The sequence below is a fragment of the Sus scrofa genome, chromosome 9 (assembly GCF_000003025.6).
Source record: "Sus scrofa isolate TJ Tabasco breed Duroc chromosome 9, Sscrofa11.1, whole genome shotgun sequence".
In the NCBI taxonomy this organism is placed as follows: domain Eukaryota; kingdom Metazoa; phylum Chordata; class Mammalia; order Artiodactyla; family Suidae; genus Sus; species Sus scrofa.
In genome coordinates this window covers 33,970,231-33,988,698 of record NC_010451.4, presented here as the reverse complement: position 1 = coordinate 33,988,698, position 18,468 = coordinate 33,970,231, and the positions used below count along the sequence as shown (strand labels likewise).

The window sequence follows — 18,468 nt, the reverse complement described above, 5'->3', positions numbered from 1 at the left end:
CTACAGAATATTTTCATCACTCCCTAGAAATAGTTTGTACCCACATAGTCACTTCTCCATTTCCCTGTGAAAAAAAAGTGTGACTTTTCATTTATTTTATTTTTCTTTCAATTTCTTTCAATGATGTTTTGTAGTTTTCAATGTATAAGTCTTGTTCTTTTTTTGGTTAAATTTATTCCCATGCATTTCTTCTTTTCAATACTATTGAAAGTGGAATTGCTTTCTTAATTTCATTTTGGATACTATAAATGCTATAGACCAGCATTCATTACTATTCTAAAGAAATACAACAGATTTTTATATATTGATATTCTCATTGTGATTTTAATTTTCATCTCCCTAAAGACTAATGATACTGAGTGCTTTCTCATGTGCTTTTTGCCATCTGTGTATTTTTTGTTAGACTGTCTATTCAAATCTTCTTCACATTTTTAAAATTGGGATGTTTGTCTTTCCATTACTGAATTGATTTCTTTCCTTATTTCTTTTATTTATTTATTTGCTTTTTAGGGCCACATTTCCAGCATATGGAAGTTCTCAGGCCAGGAGTCAAATTGGAGCTACAGCTGCTGGCCTACACCACAGCCAAAGCAAAGCCAGATCCGAGCCACATCTGTGACCTACACCACAGCTCATGGAAACGTTGGATTCTTAACCCACTGAGTAAGGCCAGGGATTGAACCTGTATCCTCATGGATAGTAATCAGGATTGCTACCACTGTGGAATGCAGTCTTCTCAAAGCTGGTTAACTGCCTCTTGCAACATAGACTACCATTTAGTTTCATGATCAAATTAACAATTTTCCATGAAAGATGAAGTAGAAAGAACACTGATCTAGGAAATACAACATCAAGACTGCAGTATAGATTTTGACACTTTACCAGGAGAATAACTCCTTTCAGCTTTAATTTCCTAGTCTAAGTAAAAGGGAGATACAACAGCTGAAAATTAGATGAGGGCTACACAACTGGTAAGGTTATTATAGGAAACATAAGTTACTACTTTATTCTAATGGAAAAATGCAAACTACTTAAAATTAATAATTATCATTTGGTAAAATAGTTTGAGTATGACTTTTCTAAGAACTTATTTGCATGAAGGTGGGTAAATTTTTTAAAAAGCTAAGAAAAGATAAGATCACCAACCAATTTATGAGAAAGGGCCTCTTTTCTTCTTCCCCAAACACATGAAAATCAAAGACAGAGATGGCATGAGATGTTGACAAAAGTAGACTGGGGATGGCAAAAAGGTGATGTGGGAAGTGCTATTGCTTTTTGATGAGACTTCTGACTACAGAAGAGAATTTTTCAAACCTTAGCATGCATTAGAACAACCTCAAGGGATTGACAAAACACAGATTGCAGGGCAACACACTTAAAGTTCATAATCAAATAGTCTGGGGTGGGGCCTGAGAATTCCACTTCTACTTAGTTCTCTGGGATGCTAATGGTCTGAAGATGGTATTTTGAGAAATACAACTATAAAGAAGGCCATGACAGAAAGGAGTGAAAGAAAAAAAATCTGACTATCAGAGTAGATCTTAACTCTTAGTATCCTGAAGTCATAAAAAAGCTCTGTGTATATGTTTATACATACGTACATATACATATTTGAAGAGAGTGCATCTCTTTCCTTCAATTTTCAAAAGTATCAGTGATCCAAACAAGTTTAACCACAGGTTTTTGGAAACTCAGAGTCAGGATACACTAGCAATTTTGCTATATTTTTGAGTGACACCCTGATTTAAAAAAATTAAAAAGCCATTTAATGTTACCACCATGTTAGGGTAAACTGAAATAAACAGGCAATTCTCACATTAGCTTTAAAAAGGATACTATATTAAAGTAATTTTATAAGAAGTAACACTATCTATTAATTTCTATAAAATGTTAATTCCCTTAGTGATTAGTCAGCAAGAAAGACGAAGAGATATAGTGTTGTATTTTTTCAATTTTTATCTTTTCAATTGATTTAAAGCCTATATCCTAATATGTAAAAGAAGAATAACAGGATTTTACAATATCATTGTCCTTAACAAACAAATTATAATTATTGTGACTTTTTACAAAAAAAGTTTCAGTAAGTCACCAGAAACTATCAAGGAAATAACAGTCATAATTCTCTCTAGGAAAATTCTTCCTCCATTCATTTCAGATACAGTAAAGAAAATGTCAAGTACTGAACTATTTCCTAAATTACATTAAATTATGTCACATAATTCAGGACATGTCACATGTAAATGTAATAAAACATTAAATTTTTATCCAGAAATAAATGGGATAGTACTAGATTCATATTTTTGGGGAAACTCATTAGAAAGTAAATGTCAGAAACTATTTTACTGATTATATCTTGGTGAAAGTCAGCCTACTCTCATTTGAGTTTACCCAAACCCTGAAATATTTCCAAAAACACTATTGGTGATATAATTTAAATGTGCTTTGTAAAATACTTTTTAGAAATTCACTTCCATGCAAATTATCAAAATATTTCAAAAACAGTGATATTTCAGAAGCTTTATTTCTTAAATTATAATAAAGAATACTTAATTTAATAAAATGAGATTGCATAATCTTACATAAACATAGTTTTAGGAAATAAGTCATCAGGTCCTACTGCTATGCCAAATAAGGAAACACTTAGCAGATCTTAGTGGGTTAAGGGAAAAGGAAGATGCAATAAAGAATTAAAAATCTATGATCCTTTTCTAAAATACCATTCTTTGGGTTTTTTGTCTTTTTTTTTGCCCACACTAGTGGCATATGGAAGTTCCCAGGCCAGACAGAGCACAGCAGTCACCTACATCACAGCTGCAGCAACGCTGGATGGTTAACTCACTGCACTGAGTTGGGGATTGAAACTGTGCCTTCAGCAGTGACTTGAGCTGCTGGAGCCTTAAACTGCTGCACACAGAGGGAACTCCTCATTCTTTGGTCTTACTCAAGGAAAATGTTTCATATAATAAAGCCTATTTAGTTTTCTTCTTCCATTTTTAAAAATTATATTGAAGTAGAGCTGGTTTACAATGTTGTATTAATTTCCGCTGTACAACAGAGGGATTCAGTTACACGTATACACGTATCCATTCTTTTTCAGATTCTTTTCCCATATGGGTTATCACAGAATACTGAGCAGAGTTCTCTGTGCTATACAGCAGGTCCCCATTGGCCATCCATTCCATATACAATAGTGTGCACATGACAATCCAAAACTCCCAATCCATCTCTCCCTCCCACCTGTCCCCTTTAGTAACCATAAGTTTCATTTCAAAGTCTGTGAATCTGTTTTGAAAATAAGTTCATTTGTATCATTTTTTTAAGATTAAACATATAAGTGATATCATATGACTCAGTGATAACATTCTTTTTACAGTTAAATAAGATTCTATTATGTACATGTACCACATCTTTATTCATCTCTCTATCTATGGACATTTAGGTTGCTTCTATGTTTTGGCTGCTGTAAATAGTGCTACCATGAACATGGAGGTGTATGTATCTTTCTGAATTACAGTTTTCTCCAGGAATGCCCAGGAATGGGATTTGTGGATCATATGGTAATTCTATTTTTAGTTTTATGAAGAAAATCTGTACAGTTTTCCATAATGGTTGTGCCAATTTACATTCCCACCAACAGTGTAGGAGGGCTCCCTTTTGTTTGTGTCCTCTCCAGCATTTATTGCCTGTGGACTTTTTTCGCATATGCACTGCACATTTATTCTTTTTTTCCCCACAACTTATCATTTTAGCTACTTTTAAAAAAATTTTATTAAAGTACAATTTACAATATGCCAGTTTCTGCCATATAGCAGAGTGACAAAGTTATACACACACACACACACACACACACACACACATTCCCTTTCTTACACCTTCCATAATTGTCTATGCCAAGAGACTGGATATAGTTCACTGTGCTATAGAGTGGGACTTCATTGCTTATCCATTCTAAATGTAAACGTTTGCACTTACTGACCCCAAACACTCAGCAATCCCACTCCTTCCTCCCTCTCCTTTGACAACCACAAGTTTGTTATCTATGTTTGTGAGTCTGTTTCTGTTTTGTAGATAGGTTCATTTGTGCCATATTTTAGATCCCACATATAAGTGACATACAGTATTTGTCTTTCTCTTTCTGACTTACTTTACTTAGCATGAGACTCTTTAGTTGCATTCATGTTGCTGCAAATGGTATTATTTCATTCTTTTTTATGGCTGAGTAGTATTCCACTGTATATGTGTACTTCATCTTCTTAATCTACTCATCTATTGTTTGCAGACTTTTTGATGATAGACTACATAACCTGTATGAGGTGATACCACATTGCAATTCTGATTTGCATTTCTCTATTAATTAGTAATGCTGAACATCTTTTCATGTGCTTTTTGGCCATCTTCCCGTCTTCTACAGAGAAATATCTATTTAGATCTTTTGCCCATTTTTTGATTGGGGTGTTTGTTTTTTGAGATTGAATTGTATGGGATGTTTGTATCTTTTGCAGATTAATCCCTTGTCAGTCACTTCATTTGTGAATATTTTTTTCCCATTCTATGGATGGTCTTTTTGTTCTGTTTATGGTTTCCTTTGCTATGCAAAAGCTTTTAAGTTAACTGGATCTCATTTGTTTATTTTTTGTTTTTATTTTTATTATTCTAGGACGTGGATGTGAAAAGACATTACTGTGAACTATGTCAAACAGTGTTCTGCCTTTTTTCCTCTAAGAGTATTATAGTATCTGGTCTTAAATTTAGATTTTAATCCACTTTCTTTTTTTGGAGGTTCTCAACTGAGGTTTACCATATTAAAAATACATCATTGGGCTTCAGGCACCCAAGGCTCAAACCCACTTTTATGACTCAGCATTTATCTTATATATTGAGGTGCTCCTATGTTGGGTGTATATATATTTACAATTGTTATGTTTTCATCTTGGATTGATCCCTTGATCATTATGTCTTTGTCTCTTGTGGAAATCTTTATTTTAAAGTCTATTTTGTCTGAAATGAGACTTGCTACTCCAGTTTTCTTTTGATTTACATTTTCATGGAATAACTTTTTCCATCCCTTCACTTTCAGTCTGTATGTGTCCCTAGATCTGAAGTGGGTCTCTTGCCGAGAGCAGATAATATGGGTCTCATTTTTGTATCCATTTAGCTAGTCTATGTCTTTTGGTTGGAGCATTTATTCCATTTACATTTAATGTAAGTATCAATATGTATATTCTTTTGCCATTTTGATAATTGTTTTGGGATTGTTTCTATAGGTATTTTTTCTTTCCTTTATTATCTTACAGTAAGATCTATTGTAGGTCATGTTCTATTACTGTCATAAAAATAATTTAAATTTTTCTTTTTTTTTTTTCAAGTGTTTATGGCAATGATTACCCAGATGGTTAACAAGAGGAGAAAAAAAAAAGAAGAAAACAAGTTTGCTATTATCTGCCATATTTTTCATCAATATCATCTTTTTGAACTATCATACTTTATGCCCTACCCACCTCTTTCTGAGATGAATAAACGGTAACCTACCTGGTATCCCTACTTTTATAAACTCATTTTGCACCATGTTATTACATGAATGTTCCAGAAGCTATTTTTCACATAACGAAATTCTCTTAAAGTAACAATGTCAAAATAACTAACATCTAGAGTGTACTTCCTACAAGCCATGAACTTTCCTCATGATATAATTTAACTTTCATAACAATCTCATGAGGTAGGTCCCTTTATTATTCTCATTTGACAAATGAGAAAGGTAAAGTTTAGAGAAGTTTAAGTGACCTGCCCAAGGTCAGCTACTAAATGGTAGAATAGGACAAACCAGGCATATCTATTTTGTAGGCAGCATTCTTTGCCATTTTGCTACATTATTTCTACATGAAAATATTCTCACTACCTACAAAATTCAATCCAAACTCCTTTCTTTGGCTTTAAAGACCTCAAAATCTGACATAACCTCAGTTTTACTATACTTCATTAGAGACTTACTGTTCTCTTCTACATACGTCATGTTTCATTTTTATTCTTCTTCTACTCTTAATGCAAGTATACCTAGTCTATACCATACATTTTTCCCTTATACAGCATGTAGTTGGATTTTAAAGAAATATACTCTCGTGAGTATTTCCCTTTTCATAAATAAATTTAAGTCATTTACATTTATTATGACAATCAGATCTGTCTAGATTCAAATCCCAATTTTGTAAAATATATTCACTGTGTGACACAGGTCAAGTTATTCAACACTGCTCTGTCTCAGGTTCCTCACAATAAAATGGATATAACAGTAGTGTAGTGTTAATGTGGTGATTAAATGTTAATTAATGTAATTTCAAAGTTTTTTAGAACCTTTTCCCACTTGTTCCTTCACTGTGTCATGTACTTTTCATGACTGATAATATATCTACTTCAGATTTTAAAAAAATTAGTTATAATTTGTAGTAAAATACAATACTACCGTATTCTGATAATTACAGTTGAATAACATAGACAGTAATCTATATATAAAGAAACAATGCAAAGCTGAGATTCTTTTTCAGGGTAAAAGAAAAAGTAACATAAATTTGCTGGGAAGTTCTTTTTGTATATGTGAAAAAGAATTGGATATTGCAATGGATTGAAAATTTGTATCCCCCAAAAATTCATACGTTCTAATGTGAAGATATTTGGAGATGAGGCTTTGCTGAAGTAATTAGTTCACAGAGTGGAGTCCTTATGATTGAATTTGTGCCCTTATAAGAAGAGAGAGGAGAGACTTTGCTTTCTCTCTCATTCTTCGCTGCCATGTGAAGACACAACAAGAAGACAGTCATCAGGAAACCAGGAATCAGTTCTTACTGGCCTTACACTTCCCTGCCTTCAGAATTGTGAGAAAGAAATATTTGTTGTTTAAGTCATCCATTCTACGTTAATTTGTTATAGCAGCTTGAATTAAAATAGAAATCTTTTTTTATGTTTAAGAGTAAGATATAGGAAGTTCTAGGAAGCCTACCTTTTATATTCCAATAAAGAGACTTTTAGGTTATCAGAGGTTTCTCTATATTGAGGGTAAACAGCAGGGAAAAAACAAATGAACAACCAAAAAACTCTTTCCTTTTTATATTCCTGTACAGCCTTAGTGAAATCTTTTTCAGACGCCAAATTCTATAAGGTTTATATTTTCCAAATAGCAAATGTAAATCTATGTAAGACATGCCAAAATTTTTGTTTCCATTCAATAGATCTGAAATAAATGGATTTTAATGTCACTTAAAATGGTCCAATTATTTTGCAAATGACATGTTGATTTCCTTTTCTTTAGTTTATGATTTTCTACTATGCAACCATCCTTCTCTTACTTGTAGTGTGTGTTACAAATGGAGGTGAATCTATCCCCAGTTCTTGGGATAGGCATTTGGTTGAAGCCCTAGCCAATGACAGCTCTGCACACCTTGCCCACAGAACTAGAATGGAACTAGGCACAAAACACAGCCAATCAGTTTGGATCAATGTTAATTCCAAGATTTTTGCTTGAGTTGCCAGGAAACAGGTGTTCTTTCTGTTGGACTTAGGGCTCAGGTGCTATAAGACTCGGATGGTTGGGTAACAACATGTGTAGAGGACATGCCCAAAAATGAAACTAATATGGAGGAGGCGCACGTGCACACATACATACACACGCATGCATGCACGCAAGCACACACACACAGTATGAATACAAAGATACAGAAATAACACAAGCTGAGAAACTGATGACCATTTTAAGCCTAATAACACAATCTGACAGCCAATGACTTAATGCTAGCTACCCACGGATCCTTCAGTTACAGCTAATTAATTCCTATATAGCTTATTTTCACTTGGATTTTCTGTTACTATAAATTGTAAAACTCCTGAAAAATATATACATGATGGAAGAGCCACTTACACTAATGAATCAAAACCTATATTTAGCATTGGCTTACCTTTTGGTTTAATAAAGCACTTGCCAATTTTTGCACTTCTGAACTCAATAAGGTAGTTCCTCTGACGACTTTGCTGAGAGCAGCAAGAGACTGATGAACACTTTGCACTAAGCGAATGGCATTAAATTGTTCAAGAATAATGAATGATAATATTGGAGATCCTTGTCGATCATTAGGAGGCAACACTTTCTGATGAATCAGGTTTGAGTTCTAAAAGAATAATACATCATATCATATTCACTGAAAAGTAACACAAATCACTGATATACTAAAACATTCAAAAAGTATTAAAACCTTTTGTTGGTCTAACTTGTTTTGAAATACTCTTTATTATGAATGATCAAATTTATTAAACCTGTAAATACATAGGAAAGGAATTCTGGAGTTCATGAACATTTAAAGTGGTGTGAGGATGGGTTTGAGAAAGAGGAGCCAGGCTGAGAAACAGTAGTGGTAAGAATGGCATACTGTAAGCCAATGCAAAAAAAAGAAAAGCTATGTTACCACTACCACTATAAGGAGAGGAGAAGGAATTGTAGCTTTGAAAAAAATGTGAATGAACATTTAATTCAGTTTGAAAATTACCTATATGTATATTTGAGAAATAGCACTAAAGATCTTATACCAGTGAATATTATATTGTAGTATTTATCTCTACATTTATACATTAACAGGCCTGATATAAGGAACTTCTAGGGCTTTACAAATTATTAAGAAAAACTCAAGGAATGCCAGCTGTTTCTAAACAGCTTATGTGTAAAAGAAAAAAAAAATCACCTTCAAATGTATTCTAAAAGCCTCAAAGAACTGTCAAGAGATAAATCTGGCAAGTCCTATACTCTTACTTCCCACCCATTATCCCAACTTTCTCTACGTATTTTGCTTATAGTCCTAGGTTAAAGATCCCCTCTTTTTGTTCTAATGGCTATCACATTCATATGTTCTATGAAATTTTTTTCTTGTAATGTGTATGATAATTTAATATTTTAATGTCATGATCTAATATGGCTACTTTCATCAAAAAATAATCATGAAATAAATTTTATTGGCATAAGATCATTCCTGAAGATAAATTTAGCCTGTGAGTTCAAATTTAGGTACTTTATTTCTATTAGTGTTATGTTTAAAATATTAAAGCTGCTGAAATCATTTTTGATAGAGACAAAAATGTACAACTAGGTACCTACTTAAATAAATAAATGGTGAACTCAAAACTAAAACTAGAAGAGAAAAAGAGTATAATATTAAGAAAATTAATTAGAATTATTACCCCCTAGATTGAGATTAATTTAACCATTTGAACCAGAGCATGCAATAAATAATACTTAAAACATAACTCAATCAATTTATAAAACTGATATAAAATTTAGGTTATAGACTTTGCATGATTCCTTATATTAAAAGCCATCTCTGAAAGTAAATACAATGGAGTACTTAAATCTTTACCACTCTTATACTAAGATTGGCAAAGATTAGCAAATAGTTTAGTTTATGAATTTTCAGCCATTATATTAAGTTGATGAGACAAATCTGCACCATTTGCACTGTTATTTTATAGAATAACACCCAAACGCAGATCATTCAAGCAAGATTCTACTCATTTATAATGCAAGACAACAGAAAACTTACTGTAGTAAACTTTTAAAAAGGCTGATTTAGGAAAGTAACCACCAAAAATACTTAAAATTCAAATACAGTACAAGTGAGAACTGTGGTCTAGAGACGTGCAGTTAACTGTAAAATACAACTGAATTTCAAAGACAATATGAATAAAGGACATAAAATACCACATTAATAATTTTCATACTGATACCAGTTGAAATACTAATATTTTGGATGTATCAGATTAAATAAAATATATTATTACAATTAATTTTACCTGTTTCTTTGTACTTATTTAAATATAACTACTAGAAAATTTTAAATTATGGCTTTCATTTGTCTTTATCATTATTTCTATTGCAGAGTGATGGTCTAGAAAAAACTACAGTAAAATGATGTAAGTTCAGCTGTAGGAACAGAAGAACAGAGACAAAAACAGCATAGGTGCTCAGAAAGTATTCGGTTATGAAAGATGAAAGAAGTTGTGAAAAAATGAATAGGAAGGTAAACTATGATATAAGCTGTGTACATCAAATGAGTAGGAAAAATTAGCAGCAGTAGACTAATATCCATTTTCTACAGGCATTTACACAATTTTAATTAAAAATTAATGTAAAATAATACTAACTCTAAAAATAAATGTGGATATTTTATACATTCTAAAGAATGACATATAGAGAACACTTAGAGCAGTGGTGACATGTTAGAGGGCTACATAATCTCAAAACAAAAAAACCTCAAATTAAGTATTATCTATAATTCAAATAGCCAAAATCACCATGAGTAAATTACAACATTGCTATAATATGCTTTTTAGTGAAATTATTGAGGGGTGATAATCATATACTCAGTCAACTGATTATGAAAAAAAGCTTGTTTTATGAGTAAATATAATTGATTGAATCATGTACTTTTGAAAGATGGCTTTGACATTTTAAAGTTCGTCTTGTCATTAAAAAGCTAAGTGTATTCAGAAAAAATCATTATCAAATTATGGAGCTGTTGGAGGAGAAAAGATTATGGATACATTAAAACTTAAATATTAAGCAAGAAATATCCTTTGGGCAAGAAAAATGCTAGTCTAATTTGGTGCAATTTAGGTATTAATCCAGAATTTTTTTTTAATTAGAATAGATTCCTAAGTGAGATATAATTTTGACTAAGTAAAATGGATGTCACATGAAAGTATTACAATTTCTGTTTCTGTTTTTTTTTTTTTTAATATTTAGAGGTTTTTGAAACTGGTTCTCATTCAGAAAGAATTTTTATCCCTAAAGGAAATTCAAGAAATGACTAAACTAAAGGCGAGGAAGTTTTTCTATAAAGGTTCAGATAACAACTATGTTAGGCTTTATGGGTTGCAAGATCTCTGTCATAACGACTCGGCTCTGGCTGTTGTAGTGTATAAGCAGACAGACATTAAAACAAACCGGCGTGGCTGGGTTTCAGTAAAACTATATACAGAAACTGGTGGCTGATCAGATTTGGCCCATCAGCCATTGTTTACCAACCTCTCAGGTACACTACCACTTATTCAAAAGCATTATGGAGATTCATATATTGATCTAGATAACATCAGAGTCTTTTCCCAATCTGTGATCTGCAATTCTCTGAAATTAGTAAGATGTGAAATATAGTCTCTATGTGTATATTTACCCATGGCTTATAAAACAGTAATCAACAATTAGAAGGTTTTTTCCCTTGTCATATGATCATGTCTGTTCAATATATGTTTTCTATGGTAAGAAAGATATTAAAAGACTCAATACTATCATTTTAAAAAAGCAAAAATGGAAATGAGAAATATTAGAAACAAAGGTGAAGTGGCTCTATGAATTATGGAAACGGGGGTATAGCTTCATTTCCACGTGCTAAAATTTTACCCTGCCCTCCAGTAACCTTTTATTCTTCTTCAGATAATAATTTCTTAATATCTCTCTGAGAAAAACAAACCTTTCCCAAGTCTAAGTCCATATAGTTCTGGTGGAGTTGACGCAACTCAACTGCAGAAGCTAGTATGTGACTTTGAGTTTAACTAATCAAGCATTCCACAGCAACTGGCTGAGATGGGGGCAGATTACCAAAGATAACAAAATGCAATAAAAATCTTGCATGGGTCTTCAGGTAAAGAGATAACTTTTCCTTTTCACTAGATTTGAACCTAAAAGATCATAAGGTAGAGAATAAGTGCATCATTTTGTGACAATAAAGAGAGAGGCCGTATGAAAAATGGAGTATATACAAACACACACACATACACATATAAACACACATATATATCATATAAGCTTCAGTGCATCAGGTCTTTCAATATATATAAAAAACAGTTATATATAAGAGACATGTATATATGATATCACTGGTCCTGATGACATCCTTTCAAGCTCTTTGTAACAAGTGTGAAACTAATTTAACACTTTTTCAGTGATGGGAACCATAAATTCTACTTTTTCATCCTCAGCCAGTTTGGGCTTTTTTTTTTTTGGTCTTTTTAGGGCTGCACCCATGGCATATGGAAGTTCCCAGGGTAGGGGTTGAACCAGAGCTGTAGCTGCTAGCCTGCACCACAGCCACAGCAACACCAGATCTGAGCTGTGTCTGCAACCTATACCACAGCTCATGGCAATGCTAAATCCTTAACCTACTGAGTGAGGCCAGGGATCGAACCCATGTCTTCATGGATACTAGTTGGGTTTGTTACTGCTGAGCCACAATGGGAACTCCCATCCTTGCCCAGTTTGAACTGAGTTTTCCATCACTTGCAACCCAAAGAGTGTTCAATGATTAATTCAAGTTCAACAAACTCCTGTTCTAAGCATTCATAATCAGAGAAGCCAAAAGTTTGACATATCTGCATTAAATTATATCCATCCAGGAGTGGATTTCTGACAAGCTTGTGGAAAGGAAATGGAAGGGAAAGAAAAACAAAAAAAGGTGAAAAAACCAGTAGTATGAGTTTAGTAAGTTCAAAGAGTTAAAAGATCTACAAAATTTCTCTGGCAGCCCATTTCCTAGGATAGCTAGTTGTTTTATTATTCCAGTTATTAGTAAACAAAGAGAGCTTAGATTTCTAAACCTGGTAATAACTATTTCTTTTCATACTAAATTATTGGGTGGATCAAAAGAAACCCAAGCAGTCATGTTTTAATGTTCATTTCATATAGTTTAGTTGCAATTAAAGGTTTATTACTTAAGTAAGCAGAACCCAAACAGGAAAGTGTGTGCTAATTTTCTAATATGTTGTTTAAACCAAAAGTTCTGAAGAACTAAAATAGAAGGCAAAATTGCTGGTGACTAGTATAGCGAGTAAGGCCACGGCTGAACTACAGAACAGGGGTGTATTTTGAGTTGTTGCACTAAAGCTGATATTGTAAGTCGTTACATTTTTCTAAAAGAAAAATCAAGAGGAAGCTAGGGATGCTAATAGAAAAGAGCTCTTGTTTTAAATAAGGAAGGTCATGGAATTTGAAAATGTATACATCTTTAGAGGAAACAATAGGAGGACATTTTGTGGAAAATGAACCTGCAATGAATAATTTATCTTTTCTTTCATGCCCTCCTAACAAATGATGTATTTTTTTCATGACAACAAAATGCTTTCTGGTATGATTAATATGTACAACTGACTCTTAGAAAGACAGTAAGACAGCACAAAATGCTTTTATGTGTGTGCATGTACGTGTGTGTTGTTTTAAAGTTTGAGAAGTGCCCAACTGTCCTAACATAGTGAGAGCACTGGTTCATAACTTTAAGAACTGAAAGGAAGAGTCAGCATTTCAAGGTCAGTGCACAGATTCACTGAGAAAAATTTTTAAAAGATCCAACACTGCATAATATTACTTAATAGAAAAACAGAGTCTATAAACAAAGCCTAATCATTTAGGAGTCACATGTAACTTATAATTTTTTAAAATAAGAAACAGAGAATTTTAGCTTCTATTTTTAGCCAGAGATAGATCCTGCTGAAAGTAAATAAGTATGTTGAAAAAATATGAAAGCAATTTCTTAATTATACCCAAATTCAACCATGATCTGAGAAGAAGGCAAGACATAATTATTCAAATATTTGAGTACTGGATTTTCAGTGTTCACTTTTACTAATTTCATTTTGAATGTTAACACAAAATATTCTGGATTAGAGATATTTATTACTTGACAGTAAATAATGTGTTGCTCCTACTCCTTTGCTCCAGGATGTACCTTTGGGGTGACTGGATGATAGCCAGATTGATTATCCTATGCAGGTAGCCAGATATTCTCTTGGCAAGGTATGCAAGGGATGGGAGAACTGGTTATTCTCTACTTATAAAGAGAAAGAAGGTAACTGTTATCCTCCCCTCCAAAGAAGATGTTTTAGGAAATGTAATGGGCTTAAATTTTAACCAGTTCCACAGATTTACATATAAAATATTTCAAGAAGCCCAATGATCTAGAGATGTTTCCAGGATTGGGCTTTATCCCTTACATCATGGAAACACGTAGGAAGATAATACCCTAGTCTTTCTTACTCATCATGTAACCTTCTCTGACTTTCTCTCAGCGTAACTGATCAACCCCTCACCTGGACTCCCAAAGAAGACTATAATACTTATATTTTTGTGTATTGCTATCATCTCTTAAAAAATCAGCATCTACAATAATGCCAAGCATGTAGCCAGCACATCAATAGATATATGATGAACGAATGAGTAAATGAATAAATGAATGCAGAGAAGAGATATTATACCTTTTTTTACATGAGAAAAAATTCAGAAATGATTCAGCTAAGATCCTCTAGGGAGAGACAAGACAGCAAAGTAGAAGAGCTCAAGCTCACCTCCTCTCACAAAAACAACAAAATTACAACTAACTGCTAAACAACCATTAACAAAACAGACTGGAAACTACCAAAAAAGATATCCTAAAGACAAAGAAGATGCCATATTGAGATGGTAGGGGGGACACTTTCATGATATAAGCAATCCTATATTTTCCAGGTGAGCAACCCACAGATTGGAAAATAGCTATATCACAGAGGTTCTCCTATAGGAGTGAGAGTTACAAACCCCACGTCAGGTTCCCCAGCCTGGAGCATTTGGCAAAGAAAGCCAGTGGGGCTTAAGTGCAAGAGCTCCACAGGACTGGGAGAAACAGAGACCCCTCTCTTGGAGGATGCACACAGTTTCTTGTGCAGTGGGTTTCAGGGAAAAGTAGACACTCCATAAGAATCTGGGTCAGACCTACCTAAGAAATCATGGAGCAGCTGTGGCTCACTGTAGGGGAAGGACATTGGAGTTAGAGGTCTCAGGAAGTAATCAACAGTGTGAATTCCCCTGGAGGGCTGCCCCTTTGGAAAAATCTGGCCCCACTGGTCAGGGCTGAGAAGCCCCAGACCAAACAACAAACAGGGTGGGAACAGAGCCCTGCCCATCAGCAAACAGCCTGCCCAAAGTCCTCTTAGGCACATAGCCACCTTTAATCACATCCAGAAACAAAGCCCCATCCATCAGAGGGACAAGACTAAGCTCTACCTACTGGTGGGGTGGCACCAGTCCCTCCCATCAGGAAGCCTGCCAAAACCCCTATATCAACTTCACCCACAAGGGGGAAGACTCTAGAAATAAGAGAGGGTACAACCCTGGAGCCTGAAAAAAAATGAGACCACACAAAAATCTATACAAAATGAAAAGGCAGAGAAATATGAGCCAGATGACAGAACAAAATGAAACTTCTAGAAAACGGCTATATGAGGTGGAGATAACCTACATTAAAACGACTTTAGAGTAATGATAGTAAGGATGATCCAAGATCTCAGGAAAAAAAAAAAATGGAGGCAGAGATCAATAAATTACAAGAAACCTTTAACAAAGAAATAGATTTAAAGATTAAACAAACAGAGGTGAAAAACACAATGACTTAAATAAAAAATTCACTAGAAGGAATCTAGAGCAGAATACAGGAGGCAGAAGAACGAATAAGTGAGGTGGAAGACATACTGGTGAAAACAGAATAAAGAAAAAAGAATAAAAAGAAATGAGGACAGTCTAAGAGAACTCTGGGACAACTGTGAATGCACCAACACTCACATTATAGGAGTGCCAGAAGAAGAAGAGAGAGAAAGGGGCAGAAAAAATATTTGAAGAGATAATAATTGAAAACTTCCCTAACATGGGAAACAAATCACCACTCAAATCCAGGAAGCAAAATGAATATCATATAGAGTAAATCCAAGGAGGAACATTCCAAGACACATTAATCAAACAGTCCAAAATTAAAGATGAAAAAATATTGAAAGTTCCCCTAGAGAAAAGCAGCAAATAACATACAAGGGAATCCTAAGTGTATCAGCTGATTTTTCAGCAGAAACTCTGCAGGCCAGAAGGGAGTGGCATGGTACATTTAAAGTGATGAAAGGAAAAAAAATTCCGACCAAGAATACTCTACCCAACAAGGCTCTCATTCAGTTTTGAAGGAGAAATCAAAAGCTTTACAGATAAGCAAAAGCTAAGAAAATTCAGCACCAACAAAATAGCTTTACAAAAAATATTAAGAAACTCCTCTAGGTATAAAAGAAAAGGTCTTTACAACTAGAAACAAGAAAACTACAAACGAAAAGGCTCATCAGTAAAGGCAAACATATAGTAAAGGTAGGAAGTCATCCACACACAAATATGATATCAAAATTAGCAACTGTGAGAAGAGGAGGGTACCAATGGAGGATACTGGAGATGAATTTGTAATTAAGAGACCAGCAATGTAAAACAATTTTGTATCTATATATAGACTGCTATATCAAAACCTCATGGTAACCACAAGCCAAAAAACTTACAATAGAAACACACACAAATAAGAAAAAGCAATCCAAACACAACACTACAGATAGTCATCAAATCAGAACAGAAGAGAACAAGAGAAGAAAAAAGACCAACAAAAAGAAATCCAAAACAATTAAGATAATGGCAATAAGAATGTACATATCAATAATTACCTTAAATGTGAATGGATTAAAAGTCCCAACCAAAAGACTGACTGAATGGTTACAAAAACAAGACCCATATGTATGCTGTCTACAAGAGATCCACTTTATAGTTCTAGGGACACATACAAACTGAAAGACGAAGGAAGCAGTCATTCCATGCAAATGGAAATCAAGAAAAAGCTAGAGTAGCAATACTCATATCAAAAAAAAAAAAAAGACTTCAAAATAAAGAATGTTACAAGAGACAAAGGACATTACATAATGATCAAAGTATCAATTCAAGAAGATATAACAATTATAAATATATGTGCACCCAGCATAGGAGAACCTCAATATATAAGGTAATTGCTAATGGCCTTAACAGAAGAAATTGATAATAACATGATAATGGTGGGGGACTTTAACACCCCACTTGCAACAATGGATAGATCATCCAGACAGAAAGTCAACAAGGAAACACAGGCCTTAAATGATGCATTAGACCAGGTTGACTTAATAGGTATTTATAGAACATTCCATTCTAAAGCAGCAGAATACAGTCTTCTCAAGAGCACATGGAACATTCTCTAAAATACACCACATTTTGGACCACCAATCAAGGCTCAGTAAATTTAAGAAAACTGAAATCATACTGACCACAACCTATAAGACTTGAAATCCATAAAAAGAAAAAGCTGCAAAATAACACAAACACATGGAGGAGTTACCACTATGGCGCAGTGGAAATGAATCTGATTAGGAACCATGAGGTTGTGGGTTAGATCCCTGGCCTCACTCGGTGGGTTAAGGATACAGCGTTGCCATGAGCCGTGGTGTAGGTCACAGATGCAGCTCAGATCTGATGTTGCTGTGGGTGCGGTGTAGGCCGGCAGCTTTAGTTCTGAGTAGATCCCGAGCCTGGAACCTCCATATGCTGCAGCTATGGCCCTGAAAAGCAAAGCAAAACAAAACAAAACAGAAACCACAAGCACTTGGAGACTAAACACTATGCTACTAAACAACCAATGGATTACTGAAGAAATCAAAGAGGAAATAAAAAAATACCTAGGGACAAATGACAAGGAAGACACAATGATCCAAAGCCTTTGGGATGCAGCAAAAGCAGTTCTAAGAGTGAAGCCTACTTCAAGAAACAAGAAAAATCTCAAATAAACAACCTGACCTTACTCCTAAAGCAACTACAGAAAGAAGAACAAATTCCAAAGTGAGTGGAAGGAAAGAAATCATAAAGATCAGGGCAGAAATGAAGGAAATATAAACAAGGAAAACAGTAGAAAAGATCAATGAAACAAAAGCTGGTTCTTTGAAAAAATCAACAAAATTGATAAACCATTATTAGGTTTGTCAGACCAGACTCATCAAGAAAAAAAAAGAAGAGTGCTCAAATCAATAAAATTAGAAATGGAAAAGGAGAAGTTACAACGAACATCACAGAAATACAAAGGATCATAAGAGACTACTATAAGCAACTATATGTCAACAAAGTGGACAACCTAAATGAAATGGACAAATTCTTAGAAAGGTACAATCTTCTAAAGACTGAACCAGGATGAAATAAAAAGACGAACTAAGGTCCTCTAGCTATTTAATGGGAAAGATTAGGACCTGGATGACTTCCCATTATTTACTCTTCATCAAAAATTTATTTTCATTGCTTAAGCAGAATTATTGCTTTAAATTTAGCTAGTAATTAACTATAACCTGACAAAAATAATGATAGAAAAACTGTAAAAAGAAATGAGGCACTAAATTATTTTATCTGAAACATTTATATGAATAAATTTTAAAGCTACCCCAAAATAAAAGAATTCCTATGCCTAAAGGCCATATCTTAAATTGCTTGGTTTAGAATATGACTTTTATGGGAATTATTATGCAATTTATAAGTCTGTACTATAGAAATATGAAAAGTAACAGCTAAGAAGGCTTCTGGAAGATGGTGGGACTTTATCTGCTCATTACTGG

The 18,468-nt window shown here is 33.9% G+C and overlaps 1 protein-coding gene across 1 annotated transcript in view; it reads right to left on the bottom strand.

The window, feature by feature from the left end:
- DYNC2H1 (dynein cytoplasmic 2 heavy chain 1) overlaps window positions 1–18,468 on the bottom strand; it is a 319,035-nt gene that overhangs the window by 51,256 nt on the left and 249,311 nt on the right. Inside the window, 1 exon segment of the mRNA XM_021062717.1 lies at window positions 7,944–8,153. Coding sequence (XP_020918376.1) covers window positions 7,944–8,153 — 210 coding nt within the window.